This window comes from Falco peregrinus, chromosome 1 (assembly GCF_023634155.1).
Source record: "Falco peregrinus isolate bFalPer1 chromosome 1, bFalPer1.pri, whole genome shotgun sequence".
Taxonomy (NCBI): Eukaryota; Metazoa; Chordata; class Aves; order Falconiformes; family Falconidae; genus Falco; species Falco peregrinus.
The window spans coordinates 104572564-104587558 of NC_073721.1; the positions used below are offsets into that span (position 1 = coordinate 104572564).

Consider the following 14995-nt stretch of genomic DNA (forward strand, 5'->3'; position numbering starts at 1 on the left):
ATTTTTATTATCTGCAATAGCAGTCTCAGTCATGTGCTCTCTCTCCCAGGCTGGAGTGTATCACAGACAAGTTCATAAAACAGTTCCATATAAAAATGTAGATGGTTTATTGATTCTTCTGCCCTTTCATTAGGACTTCCCAGAATTATTTTTTTTTGTGCAGAAATTTTATTTTTAAATATGTTTTCTGCTCTGCAAAACATCATGTGGTGCCTGTTGGGCACCACATATCTATAAAGATGTATCAGAAGAGATTGCAAGCGGTTTCATTTCATCTCCCTCCTTCTGACCTTTGCATTGTGCCTGCTTCAGGTAGCCACGTTCTTTCTTCTCTGGGGGCAAGGAAAAAAATGAACCTTACTGTTGGTTGGCTAAAAATTATTAACTACTAACGCATGATGAATTATTTTGTCAGGGGTGTGGTGTCATAGTTTAATATTGTACTAGATCTTGGCTGATTAATACGTGATGAGATCTGTGTAGTCTTAACATCATTTTGGCAGACAAAAATGAGGGTTTTTTTGAATTTTTGTCTCATCTTGAAGGGAGAGGAAGAGAAGAGAAAAAAAAAAATACAGTGCACAATGTTTTGTTCTGATGTTACCAAGATGTTTTGGTGACCTTGAAATGTCTTTTTAGGTACTTACTTGTATTACATCAGGCAACTGTGAATGAGATTGGTAGGTCTCTGCCCAGTCTGACAAGTCATTTTGGGGAGTTTTATGGGTTCCCAATTAATTTTTGAGGCATTGAACTGCAGAATAAAAACAAACTGTGGAAAGGAAATGCATCCCATGTTGGAATAAAGCCAGGCTCTAATGAAATCCTGCAGTCTAATAAAGCTCTTGAGCCACACAAGAAGCAGGAGATGGGAACAATCCAGTGTGGAAGCCTTGGAAACTGGGGGTTTCCTCTAGGTTTTAGAAGAAAAGCAAGTACTATGTGCTGAGTTCCACTGGCAGTGTGTGGGCAAAGAGAAGAGGGAAGTTTTGTAATACATTACTTTGGGGCATCCAGGAAAACTCAGCAAGTCGTTTTTTTTTTTTTACAGCCTTGGCACAATAATTAATCTTTATAAAGGCATTGGCCCTGGAAAACACCCAGCTGTAATGTTCAGAGGATTTATAATTTGTTTGGCAAGTGCACAGCCCGCTGGGGATTGTGTCAACCTCTCTGGATTGTCTAATTTATATCCCAAATCTTGTCTGGCTTGTGATGAGACTTGTGAAGGTCCTGTTTGCCTGTGAGATGGGCAGTCTGTGGGATGGGGCAGCCCCGAGCCCACAGGTCTGGCCAGGATTGCATGCAGTATCTTGTTGTGGCAAGCTATAACAGTGTGGGGTTTTGTAGCATAGGAAATATTTTGGGGTTTTTCCCCTTTCTTCTGCTTAGGGTTTCAAAAAGTACTAAATGCCAGCTGCCAATTTACACCACTGCTTATTGACCAGCCTTTTTTTTTTTTTTTTTTGCTATTTCACCTTCGTGTACCCCCCTCCTTGATGTGTTTCAGTCATTATCTGCATCTGCTTAAAATCAGAGATGTCCTTGGTAGGACATCACAGTTTCTGTCCCCAGATCAGCTTTATACTGGTGTGAGCCCACTGGGGTGACTCCTGGTTTTCACAAGCAGGGGACCACAGGCAGAAGGTTGTGCAGTCTCCATCTCTGGAGGTTTCTAAGCCCTGAACACCCTGGTCTGAGCTCACATCTGGCCCTGCTTTGAGCAGCAGGTTGGGCTAGAAACCTCCTGAGCTCCCTTCCCACCTGAATATTTCTACCTATCTATATGTCTTTGCTCTTCTAATGATGCTTATTTCTCTTAAATATTTACTTCTAAAAGCAGTTAAAAAGATAAACCACGCTGTGTTTTGCATACTTTGATCAGTGCTTCATCCCCTTATTGGATCATATACTGAATAACTTGCAAACTGAAATCTTCTTCATTATGAAGAGGTATACACCTCCCCTTCCTTCAAAAGAAAAGCAGTGGAAGAAATAGGAGCTAATTAACTAGAGCACACGTAAAAAACACACCTGCCAAATGGCATCTCCAGAATAATAAATTCTTTTCTTTTAAAAATTAGAAGCATTTATAAAAATAGAGACAAAACCTGAAATCTTTCCATAGTATTTGCATTTAAATTGAAAATGTGAATGCATCTGGTCTTGTAAGTGCCAAATAATTACTTGATATTAAAAAGTTTGGAGATGCTCTAGTAGAAGATGCTTGACAACTTAATTGTTCTGATAGCTACAGAAAGTTAAGGTTTTAAAAAAAACTTTAAGCTAAAACCATGTTGACAGAAGCAAAATGAACTGTTGGTAAAATGCTGAGAATATGTGCCTTTTTTTAGCAAGGCTTCAAGTCTGACTATGGATAGAAAGGTGGCTGTAGGGAATGTTTAGGCAGCATAATTTTGTCACAATTATCTTGCAGACTCCTAAAGACCATATTTAAGAAATGTCAGTGTTGGTGCATTCTCCCTAAAAGCTCTGTGAATGTTTATGTAGTTATGCCATTTTTTTAATGTTCACCCTATGACCCCACCAAGGTGTACCCGTTCTGGTCGCTTGGCAGATGTATTTTCTGCTGGAGAGAGTTCACTTATATGAAAACATCAAATAGCATTATCTGCTGCTAATGCAGGTGAAACTAGCTCTGTGCAGAGCTTATGAGTGTGTTTATTTGATGTTAGACTGACTTCTAAATTCTGAGCAAAACATGCAGACCTCCTTTCAGAATAAGAAAGTTCCCGTATCTCAGCAGTGGACCAAGCAGTTATGGGGTTATAGAGATGAGCCATAAGGTAAGAGCGTTCCCTGCTAGAGAAGAAATAAAGCGACAGTATGATGCTGACCTTGGCACAGACCTGATCGGCACCCATCAGCCAAGAATGAGTCTGAGTAACAGAGTACAAAACGGATGCAACTGCTCTGCTGGCAAGCTGGCAAGACTTTGAGTATCTAATGCAAAAAATGCCGTGGGCTGGGGCTATGCAGAAGATGTTGAGGGTTCTGTCCCATCCGCCTTCTTGTCACCCAGTTTGGTGTTTCTGTAAGAGAAGAAAGTGAAGCCCATGGCTGGGCACGGGGTGGTCAATCTAGCAGTTTCGAGCTCCTATGAACTGGATGGAAGACAAAGCACATGGTGGCGCATTTCCACAATTTTGGTTTTTTTTGGGGGGGTTATCTCTTTGTTTGGTTTCAAGAATGACTAAGGAGGGTGACATTTCTTACCAAAAGACATTGAAATGTGTGCTGATTTGGTCTGTATGGTGAATCTCTTGCAGACCCTTCCAGGCCACATCTACCATGACTTATTGACTGAGACCCAGTTTAAACATGCCAGGGAAAGAACGGCTTCTTGTGATCTGTGGTGCGGGATGGTTTTCCAGATGGTTCAGAGACAAAAAGCGAAAGCTGGTTAGCAAGAGGGATCTGTTGCCTTGCAATCACTCTTTGATTAAGAAAACTAACAACCGCAAAACACTGTGGTTATAGTAGCTGAGTGTTAAAATAGCACAAAAAAATACCAAAGGTGAATAGTGGATGGAAGAAACAGAAGGACTTGCAGAAACCTCAGCATATCCAAAGGGAAGACCTCGGGCACCCAAGGCTGCTACTTAGGCAGCTCAGCTTGCGGCTGCTGTGCTGTCTAATTACAAGTGCTCAGTGTGCAGCAGCAGTGTGGAACTGCAGATGGAATTGTGAACTGCAGCTTTTCTGTTCTCTATCCATTATTGTAATTGGTCACCAGCAGATGTATGAGCCTTTAATCATATATTTTAGCCTTTCCTAAATGCATCTTTAAGAAATGCTGAATTTGGACATGCTTTTCCCCCCTCTGTTTATATTATTCCCCCAAATCCATTAACCTCATTTCCCTTACTGTTTGGAAAATTGACTTCTTGAAGCACCAGCTGGACACAGAGGTTTTATCCAACAAATTCACCATTTCAACAGCTGCATCCTGGTAGTAAAGCTTCCTATTCTTTATTGTCCAAGAGTCACACCATGCTCCAAACTCAAAACCACCAAGACATCATGAGGTCCAGTTTCATTAAAGAAAAGTTTTCTACCCCTGACCTAGGTACAGGTCGCTTCATTGAAGTATAACGTGAAGCTTGTGCCCAGGCTAGATCTTAGGTACGTTTGGACTTGAGGCTAAGCTGAGACATTAATTTGCATCATGTGGCAACGTGGCTGTGATGTTCACAGCAGAGTAGTGTGGCCTTAAAAAGCATCCAGTTTTTAAATGCATCCTCCTGTTTATTATCAAAATTTTCCGTACATGGTTGCATATCCATAGCAGCGCTGAGTATGACGGACGATAGTCATTCATCAGAAAGGAACAGAAGTCATTATCTACAGGACACTTCAGAGCAGGCTCGTCTGTGTCCAAAATTGATGTGCAGAATGTCCAGATGTTACAATCCAGATAAACTTCCATTATGGAGAGCTGTGATATCTGCAAACTTTGTAACGTGGAGTGTGATTTTCCTCTTCCATTTTCGAATTAGGCTAGAAGACTGTAACACTGAATGCTTATTTTTTGTTATTTTCCTTTCAAATGTTTTGCTGGTTGGAAAAAGCAAATTTGAGTTTTCAGTGTTTCTTATACACACAAAAAAATGTCAAAACATATTGTGTTGTAACAGAATGAAGTAAACCAGACTACACTGTGGTTTCACCAGTGAGAAAGATATTTTGGACAGTTGTTAAATTGTCTCTACTCAACTTAGCCGTTTGATAATGTAGTTTAAGGCTGTATCCTGCAGAATACTGAAGACAGTGCAGCTTTGTTGCCCATGGCCAAAATAAGCAGAGACTTTGTATTTCTTTGGTGTTTATGATAGGAACTTTTATTTTTACTTCTATTGATTTGATAGAGGTAGACATGCTAATGAAGAAAGAAACATCAGAGAAGGATCGCCATGAGTCTTTCTTCTGTGGGAATGACTTTTTTTATTTAGGGCAGAGATCCATTTGTGCTGGACTTTCACATAAAAAAAATAATAAATAGATCAGACAATATGGACTGCATTGCAGTTTCCAAGGTGTGGTACTGGGGCAGATTGTTTTGTGCATTCATTCATTTAATCATTCAGACAAACAAATCTGAAACCCAGCCCAATTGTGTAGATGTTGGAGGGTAGCTTTGACAGACAGTGTCTAAATTAATATTTGGTTTGTCATTTGCCTGTGTTGCAAGGGAATGTGGTAGGATACTCCCTGTCTCGTAGGAAAACAGTGTTAAAAACTCCTGGTCAGCTGGTGGTCCACGATCCCACAACTTAAACACGGATCTTTTTTCACTTCACAGAAAAGATATGAATATTAGGCCAAGTTTGTGACTGCTTTGCAATTAGTTACGGGTATCAATGTAGTACAGCAAAGCTCAAGTCACAGGAATGATGCATCACAGCAATGACATAAGCTGAAATATGCCTTTCTCTGTGGTGTTTGAGGTTGGAAACAGATTATAGCAGGGGAACATAATTCAGAATTCTTGCAGTAAAACATCACTTGATGTACCACATACACTTTTGTGTGCCTTTAATGACAGTGAGCCAAGTAATTTTATTTTTTCCTTATTTCTCAGTGATGAGATACTTATGATTCAATAGAGATCATGTCTTAGCTGTGGAATCCACCAAACCAGATTCAGGTGCTTACACCACATGTATTAAATACATCCGTTCTGTATGTTGAACTTGTGTATTTGACCGACTGCTGTATTTATTTGTTGCTGAAATTCTATATTACAAAGTTGGTGCCTTAAACCTGGACAGGCACAGGTAAGCTGTGGCTGATGCCTCCACAGCTGCAAGTAAAGTCAGTGAATTGCTCCTTGAAGGGAAGGAGGTTGAGTTTTTATTTTCCGCTGCAAAACCTGGGAGCCTAGCAAAGACTGCAAGTGTGAGCAACAGCATGCAGTGAGAAGAGTTCGCTTCTCAAGATGTCTTGACAAATTAGGAAAAGGGTTTAGGTTTATGAATACACTTTACAAGTCTTTTAGGGACTATCTAAAATCTTTGTTGTAAGGCTGTGAATCTTTTGAATTGCAGTTGTGTGAAAGCAGGATTGCTTTTCCCATCTGTCAGGCTCTAAGGAGATGAGGGACCTGGGGTGATTGAAGCAGGAGCTGGTGATAAGAGTTGACTTTCTTTACCCGCCACCTGCCTTATATCTTTCTCTCAAGAACCAATGAATCATCCCAGTAATCATCTTTTGGTACAGAGATCACAGCAGTAATGTGGAGAGTTGCTTCTCAGTCTTTTAAAGTAGGCAGCCTATGTCTGGATTAACAGGACGGAGTTTCTAGAGAATGAAGCTTGGGTTTGCAGCTCGCTTTCCAAGCAAGCTCTTTCCACAGTGCTTTTTTTCTTTCGATATGAAACAAAAGTCATGGCAAAGGGCTCAAGCCGAAGCACACACAAGGGCTATCATTCACTGCGGTGAACTTTGGATCAGATCTTTGGTCTTTTCCTTGCTGTTTATCTGCAGGCCATTGGCCTTAAAAATGAAGTCAACAGTCTTCCTAATTACCACAAACTCTTTTTCATGCATGCGTGAAGGAAACATCAAGGGGTCAGTAACATGTAAAGGACGGGGAAAGGATTGCTGCCTTGCCTGACCCAGGGGATACAGTTGAAACACAGAACCCACAGTGTTTTTGGCAGATCATGGAAGTGAGCTGGATCTGGAGGTGAAGGTATTGGCACTTACATGATAAAATGCCAGTGCTGGGTGCTCAGAAACAAGTGGCATTCTGGATGCGGGGTTCACCAAAACCCTAAAATTTACTTGTGGTGCTCCAGGACATACGCCAAGTCTTTACATCTGCTGGGCAGTTTTTCAGGCGACATTGTCCTCTTGTTCACTGGGAACAGGTTAAAACAAAATCACTCACGAGTCTTAACAAACTGTGAACAATCAAAATCAGTCAAAGACACTTCTGGTGAGTGCACGGAGGACGGACCTCATGTGGCATCCGACTGCTCAGTCAAGTTTAAAATCAGTAATTTGCACAGTTTGGCTACTTAATATTGCTGTTGCCGTGGGCTGCATGCAGACACAAACATCAGCAAACACCAAGCCAAGCGTTCCCCAATGTCTGCATCAGTTTAGGAAGCAGCCAGTGGCCAATAGTTACTACATCAAAGACTACAAATCATGCAGCAACTAGTATATTCAATTATGGTCTTTGGTGCTATTCACATCGTGAAATGTGTGTTGATGAGATACAAACATTTTGATACACTAAAAGAGCGTTTTGGGTTGATCATGGTGTTGGTGGTAAGGTATGACTTAACCTGATGAATACAAATAGACCGTAGTTGAGATACTGAAATGCATTTTATTACTTTGAAATGTGATTAATGAGGGGTGTGTGTGGCAAAAACAGTTTTCTGAGGAGTTTGAGGACAAAAATAGTTTCATCTTTATTTGATCACATCATAGTTCTTTGGAGAAAGACTGGCACTTTCCTGAGTCTTAAAGTACAGTTACAGACTTGTTTGCACATTTACTGCTATTTTGTATCCCTGTGTGTTGATGATGTTCTGAAGTCTCTGCAGGGCAGCAGCTGTGGTTAGCATATCTGCAGCACCATCTCCCACATTTTGCTGGTTAACCTTGTGTCTCATTTATTTGCTTTATCTAACGCCATGGAAACCTTCCCCTAGTGCCTCAAACGTAACATAATACAGTGAAAAGCCAGAGTCAGAATCCATTGCATGTTTCAATATACTTGGCATTATATAGGGGGATGCCTGTAAATTATGGTCCAAGAACCTACACGTGAAGATAATCCAAACCACTGTTTTATGGGGATTGACCACGGATGCAAACTTGTATGCAGGATACGTAGGAGAATCACTTTTCCATTGCCTGGTGGATTTGTACCAGGATGAGCTCAGGTCTTTCCAAGAGGTCAGTATATGACACAGAATGTAAATCAGTTGGATCCGAAGTCGTTTTGGAGACCACATCTAGCATATGCCTATCTAAGGTTCTACACATTCTTGCCTGCAAGGATCAGCTTTGTATTCCCATGATTTGGAAGGCACAGTCACTCTGGAGTGGTCTCCTGACCTCATGTCATTTTTCTAAGGGCAACCCTGTTAATTCTGGGTCTGAGACTAGCTTAACAGGGCCCTTCATTGCGGTAATATTTTTTTTCAAAGATCTGAGCAGGTTTACCCCAGCCCCTCTTGTGTCTGCTGGTCAAGAGTTCCCTGAACTCTGACTTACATAGTCATCTTCTCCATCTCAGTGTAACTGGAGAGAGGTTCATCTTCTCAGAAGGGTTTGTGACCTGGTGGGTCAGGAAATTTCCAGTATGTGAAATGATTTGGAGACTCATCAGTCTGGAGTGAGAGATCTAGGCTCTATTTCCCCTTCTCACAAAGGGCTCTGGCTCCTCAGATCCTGTAGCACTGTTAGCTGCTACTGACATTTTCAGGATTTGGGGAAGGGAGGTTGATTACTGCCTAGGGGTGGTGGCAGTACTGCATCTTGTGGTGCTTTCCATCACTGAAAACATTCAAGCCCACCAGGAACTTAAATGAGATGCGCTCTAGTTTTTGGGCTGCTTCTGAGCCAAATATTGAGCAACTTGGCACTATCACATCTGGAACCTTTCTGGCCATAGTCCCAGGTCCTAGGTCAGAGGGAAGCATGTCTGCCCATCATGGCCCCATGCTGCTGCCTGCTTCCACTGCCCTCCAGCTCCACTTGCCTGCAACTATCCAGCATCTTTGGGTACCTGTGGTTGGTTTCTTGGGTACCTCTTCCAGGTATGGATGGTGATTTTCATGTGCTTTAGTGGCACATCAGAAATTCCAAGATACATGGGTTAACTGTAGGCATCGCTGTGTTTGTTCTGGTGGCAAGTGAGATTAGGTATTCACAGATACGGATTGTTTAATGATCTTACTTAATTCTGAAAAGGCGTATTTTAAAGTAAATTTCTGCTGATTTCGTTGGCGACAGAAGATAATGCTGATAGCTGCATGGTTTGTGGAGTCTTGGAGAATGGGGTTATAAAACCAGTACATTGACTTTCAACCATAGGTTGTAGTTACACAGTTGTTGGACCATTTGATGTGGGGATTTCATGGCTGTTACTGATTAATATAGTGTGTACGTTTACATGGCTTAAGAGACATTAAAAGGAAGATGCTCAGGGGGCTGGAGCCCCTCTGCTGTGGAGACAGGCTGGGAGAGCTGGGGCTGTTCAGCCTGGAGAAGAGAAGGCTGCGGGGGGACCTGACAGCACCTGCCAGTGCCCAAAGGGGCCGACAGGGAACTGGGGGGGGCTTCTTACAGGGGCATGGAGCGACAGGACAAGGGGGAACGGCTTTAAACTGAAAGAGGGGAGATGTAGATGAGATATTGGGAAGAAATTGTTCCCCGTGAGGGCGGCGAGGCGCTGGCCCAGGCTGCCAGAGCAGCTGTGGGTGCCCCATCCCTGGCAGTGCCCAAGGCCAGGCTGGACGGGGCTGGGAGCAGCCTGGGCTGGGGGGCGGAGGGGGGGGGGGGCGGGGCGGGCAGGTCCCATGGCAGGGGGTTGGAACAAGATGGATTTTGAGGGCCCTTCCAACCCAAACCACTCTGTGAATCTATGGTTTGGGAGAAGGGAGGAGGAGGAGGAAAAGGAATAGAGCAAAGGGACTTTTCACTTCACTTCAGAATTTCTAGAAATTCCCTGAACTTTTTCCATGCAGGGCACTGAGTCACAGCCCCCATGAGCTCCTCGTATTTGGAGGTATGGAAAAATACTTAGCTCGAGTGTATGCTCTGCACAGGGTTGGAGTTTGCTGTGGCAGATCAGGACAGAGGATGATCCAGTCCGCTTATTTCTTGTACCCAGCACTCAGCCTGCATTGAACCAAACCGACAAGCACCAGCCACAAACCTTGCTTGGTTTTGTAGTTTGGTCCATGAGCCAGAGAGCCTTTCCTGGCCCACGGAGTAAGTGGCTTAGGGCCCACAGTTTGAGGTTCCGTACCCCTTACCTTAGCTTGTAGGCGGTATTGTAGCACGAGGCATCACAGAGGACACGTGAAAGTGAATGTGACTTCCCTATTAGACCTTGTCATTCCTTTATAGGAGTGAGAAACTGGTGAAATGGTCTGTGTGAGCACTTGAAACAAAGGAGAAAAAATCAGAAATAAAAATAGTTTATTGAGGTTATTATCAACTAATTTTGGTTGAAATGTGCTGCTCATCATGCGTATTGAGTTATTTTTAATTTTTTCCCTGTCTGAAGAATATTTGCATGATATATTTGCTGGTTTTTGTGTATGTAAGCATTGTTTGTTCTTCCATTTTGAAACAAAAAAGTTCGTCTTGTCTTTCATAGTTACTTGCTCTGGCATTTTTGAGCTGTCATACAATTTATGGTTCATCCTCTTGAACCAAAGCATGTGTTCATTCTCCTTCCTGGGGAACTGGCTGCATCTTTTAAAAGGGTTCGAGAGATGCTCAGTAGAGACTAGTGCATTTTGGTGCAAAAATTGAATCTTGATAAAAGTCACGAAACTTTCTTAAATAGATGCAATAATAATAAATTCTTAAAAAACACATCCAGCACTTGGATTCGTGAACACACATTTGCAACTAAATAGCAGCGTCCAGACAAACACTTTTTGAGCCATACCTGATCAGCACAGCAAATGTAACGGTGTTTTCATTCTCTGATTAAAAGGTCTGCCTTCCTCAGTGGAAGAAATTTCTCACCCCGTGTGTGAGGGGGCGTCCACAAGTAGCCAGATTTTATGCTGCTTTTCCCACATTGAAAAAAATCCCTGATTATTAATTAAACGTTAATTCCTTTCAAAGTTGTGAAAGTGCTAATTCAGCATGGCATTTGCAAGCTCCAAATAGCTGTTTTGTTCAAGGAGCTACTGAGCTAACAAAACTGAGTCTGAATTAGCATTTTCAACCTTGCAGAGATGTAAGGAGATGATGCACCGTGCTTTCTTAGCATGCTTGATGCCTCATCCATTCATTTCCATTTGGTGTTGTTACGCTTTCTGTACGCAGCAAGTGAAAAGTACATATTACACAAAGTATGGGATCCAGGGAAATTTTTAGCTTATAGCCTTTGCTGTTTGTGACAACGACACACTCCATTGGCTGTAAGCATGCAGATATATGAGGGCAGAGAGTGCTGCAAATCGGTTCTTTACTCAAATGTTCCACACGTGGAGCACTGTGCATGGATGGGGTGGCAAAGGGAATAGGGCAGCCTGGAAACTTCTCAAAGAAGTCAGCAGGATGACAAGACATGACAGATTTAAATATTTGTCTTCCAGTCCTTGCATTCAGCCTGGGTATTTGCTTGTAATGTTTTCAGCTGGTATTTTCATTCTGGGACTTTCCAATTGGAGATAGCATATATAAACATACATACATACTTAGGCGCACATACATAGGGGGAGAGGGATCTTGGGATTGTATAAGTAGCATTTTATATTCAGTACATCAAAATATATGTGTATTTGAAAGACTTAATGGATGATCCTGAAGCACTCTTCCAAAAATAAGTATCATACTGACAGTGCTTTAGAGCAATCACTTTATTGATGTAAATGGTGATAGTTTCTGGATAGTTTTATGCTCATTTAGAGTGATAAGAAAAATCAGATAACTGAGTTGCAGTATTATTTTGCTCTTGTGCAGCAGATTGATGAGAGAATGCTAGTAAAAGGTGCTGGTCTCACTGGGAAGGTGGTGGGAAATACCATTTTCCAGAGCTGCTGTGTCCCTGCATGGGTGTAGGGTGCTTCTGAAGCACCGAGCCTGCCTTTAAGATGGCCTCAAAAACCTCATTTGCCTTGGGGTTCCCATCTGAAACGATGAGACTACCTTATCTGCTTTGCTGTGGGTTAGAGAATTAATTGCATTTGTATTGCAGGCTTGAATAGTCTTGGATGCAGATAGAGATCCCTGGGATGCTCTGTGCCTCTCTAAATGATAACGTTCTCTGTGTGCAGCCTTCAGCCTCGGGTTTCTCCTGCACGTACAGGATGGGTTTTCCTCATCTGACAAGACGCAGCCAGGGAACTGCAACCACTTGATGATGATGGGCTCTCCTGCATGGTTACATCTCAGAAGAGCATCTCTTTTGCCTTTTCCCATTGAGCGTTGCCTTTCATCCCCCTTTACCTTTTAGAGCTGGCAGCAGTTTCCCCGCCGCTGCTTTGCGGTTTGGTGGGGTAAGGCAGCCTGCCTCCAGGCAGCTGCGGGGACAGAGGCAGCCCTCCAGGCTGCCATGAGGAAGAAGCAGGGTGTGTAAAATCAGGGCAGGCTGTAGCCTCAGGCATGTGCTTACCTATTCTTATTTAACCAGCTGGCACAAAGATACTTTGCATGGCCATGTTTGTTTCCAGATAGATTGGAGATGACACTGCTGGTTGTATTAGTGATGTTTGGTTGATATCTCTATTTTCTCTTCTCTCAGTGCACTGATAGCATGGAGGTGAGGAAGGGCTTGTAAATACCTCCAGAGACAGATAATAAACATTGAAGGCTCATGAATTATTTTGGTTACTCTTCAGTTGTCAGCAGCTCAGTCTAATTTAGTTGCTGGGACTTCCTATTTTTCATTTTGGAAATTACAAGTACTTTAGCAGTGTATACTTTATGATGAAATTTGTTTAGAATTTGATCCTACGAAAAGTTAACCCCGTGCTAAATGTGTGCATTGGAAGCTTCAGTGACTTGCTGAGCATCATAGAATCATAAAATAGTTTGAGTTGGAAGGGAGCTTGAAAGGCCATCTCGTCCAACTCTCCTGAAATGAACGGGGACATCTTCAACTCCATCAGGCTGCTCTGAGCCCCATCCGACCTGGCCTTGGATGTTTCCAGGGATGGGGCATCCACCACCTCTCTGGGCAACCTGTGCCAGTGTCTCACCACCCTCACTGTAATAAATTTCTCCCTTGTATGTAGTCTGAATCTACCCTCTTGTAGTCTGAAACCATTGCCCCTTGTCCTATTGCTACAGGCTCTGTTAAAATCATATGTAGGCATAAAGTGAAGCATAAGTCTCTGGAAAGTCTGAATATGCAAAATTTGTGCTTTATTATAGTAAACTTATTTTTTTGGCATATTTCAGCCTTAAAAAAAGGACGCTTTTGGATCACCCCTGACCCGTACCACAAAGATGACAACATCCAGATTGGGCGAGAGGTGAAAATCTCCTGTCAGGTGGAAGCCATCCCTTCTGAAGAGCTTACATTCAGCTGGTTTAAAAATGGACGTCCCTTGCGAAGCTCTGAAAGGATGGTCATCACACAGACTGACCCCGATGTTTCACCCGGCACCACAAACCTGGACATCATTGACTTGAAATTCACTGACTTTGGGACATATACATGTGTTGCATCTCTGAAGGGAGGTGGCATATCGGATATCAGCATTGATGTCAACATCTCCAGCAGTACGGGTAAGGAGGCTTTCTTTGATATCAGTTTTACTTTGATAAAGCCAAGCTATGGCTTTCCTTTACTCTGGGAAAAAGGGTGTATACACAGAGCACTTCTCACCACAAGGATATCCAAGCAGATATCCCTAGGTCAGGGGCTGAGTTGTTTTCATTAAAAGACAGAAACCTGAATAAGTGGCATGTGGTGCACTCTCCCAAGGAGACACTACTACCTGATTTACCCAGAGTTGTCTCTTTTACTGTCAGAAAAGTTATTGGCTCTGTAAAAAGACTTTGGCCTCTATTTAGGACTTCAGGGCATCCAGAGTAGGAAAAAACAGCTAGCAGGAAATTACAAGGAGAAACAGGAGGATATTATGTTAACCAAACTGAATTCATCCAGCTACTCCACTCTAACAGCAAGTGCCAAGTACGGAGGAAGGAGCTCTTTTTTCTTGAAGACTACGTGCTGCATGTTGGTGAATCATGCTATTCCCAAAAGGCAAAAAGTTGAAGGTACCTATTACATGTATTTCCAGATCAGTGATTGAAACGTCTGTCTCTGATGAGCTAGACCCTTGGCTATTACTTTGACTGATAGTAAGTATCTTGAACTATGAAGTAGGAATATGTAACACAATAGTACTAGCGTGCTTTTCTTCATCTTATTGCTAATAGCTGGTTTGTAACCAACAGATTTCATAGATTTCTCCGAGTAGTTTACTTTAATAACTTAAGGTAGTCCATGTTAATAAAATGAACTAGAAAACATTCTGAAGGCAGAATTATTTTTTTTTCTGCCAAAAATTAGCTACAAGGAAAAAAAACCAAAAAACAAAAAAGTTGTTGCTGTGTGATTTCTACAGAGAAGCATAAAAAAAGCATTTCTTGTTTCAGAAGACTATTTTATGTTTAAATGCGGAGCCAAATAGTGTCAGTCTTATATCTACTGTCCTTCCTGTCTTTTATATGAAGCGTTGTTGTGCTTTTCCTCTGATTGTGCTTGTTATTCACTGGGATAAGGTACATGGTGCATGCTATTTAGAAGTAAGACAGCAAAGAACACAGTGGGAAACATTTTTATAGCATGGAAGGAAAATGTTTAATAGACATCATCTGACCCCTTTTTACCATACACGTTCAAGTATATGTTTGCTACTTTTTCAGAGAGATTAAATGAACACTTTTGCCTCAGGGAATATAACCACAGTTCTGTTCTCCAAATTTTACAACATCAGTCATAATTTGCAAGTACACGTCATGTCTAAACAATCTTTCTTGCAGCTTTCATGATAAATTATTTTTTATATTTTAATACATGAACCTGCCCTCCATCTTCAGTATGATCCTGGTGCCATGGATCCTTCCTGAGCACCACAGTGTTTCTGACATGGGTCTGGAAGGTTTGCCCACTTAAAGGGTTTAATGAAGAGTAATGTGTACAACAGAGGCGTGAGACAGGATGGACCTGTGGTTTGGATAGGAGCCTGGGAAGCAAAGCCATGTGAGTGAGTTAGGGGCCACTCGAGCAAAATAGAGCTATAAGCCCGTGGGA

General features: G+C 42.2%; 1 protein-coding gene across 1 annotated transcript in view; it reads left to right on the top strand.

Annotated features, from left to right (window-relative positions):
- MDGA2 (MAM domain containing glycosylphosphatidylinositol anchor 2) overlaps window positions 1-14995 on the top strand; it is a gene marked incomplete at its 5' end in the record, with an annotated part of 252942 nt that overhangs the window by 94883 nt on the left and 143064 nt on the right. The window contains one exon of the mRNA XM_027795564.2: window positions 13132-13461. Within this exon, the coding sequence (XP_027651365.2) occupies window positions 13132-13461 (330 nt within the window). The remainder of the gene's footprint in view (window positions 1-13131; window positions 13462-14995) is intronic.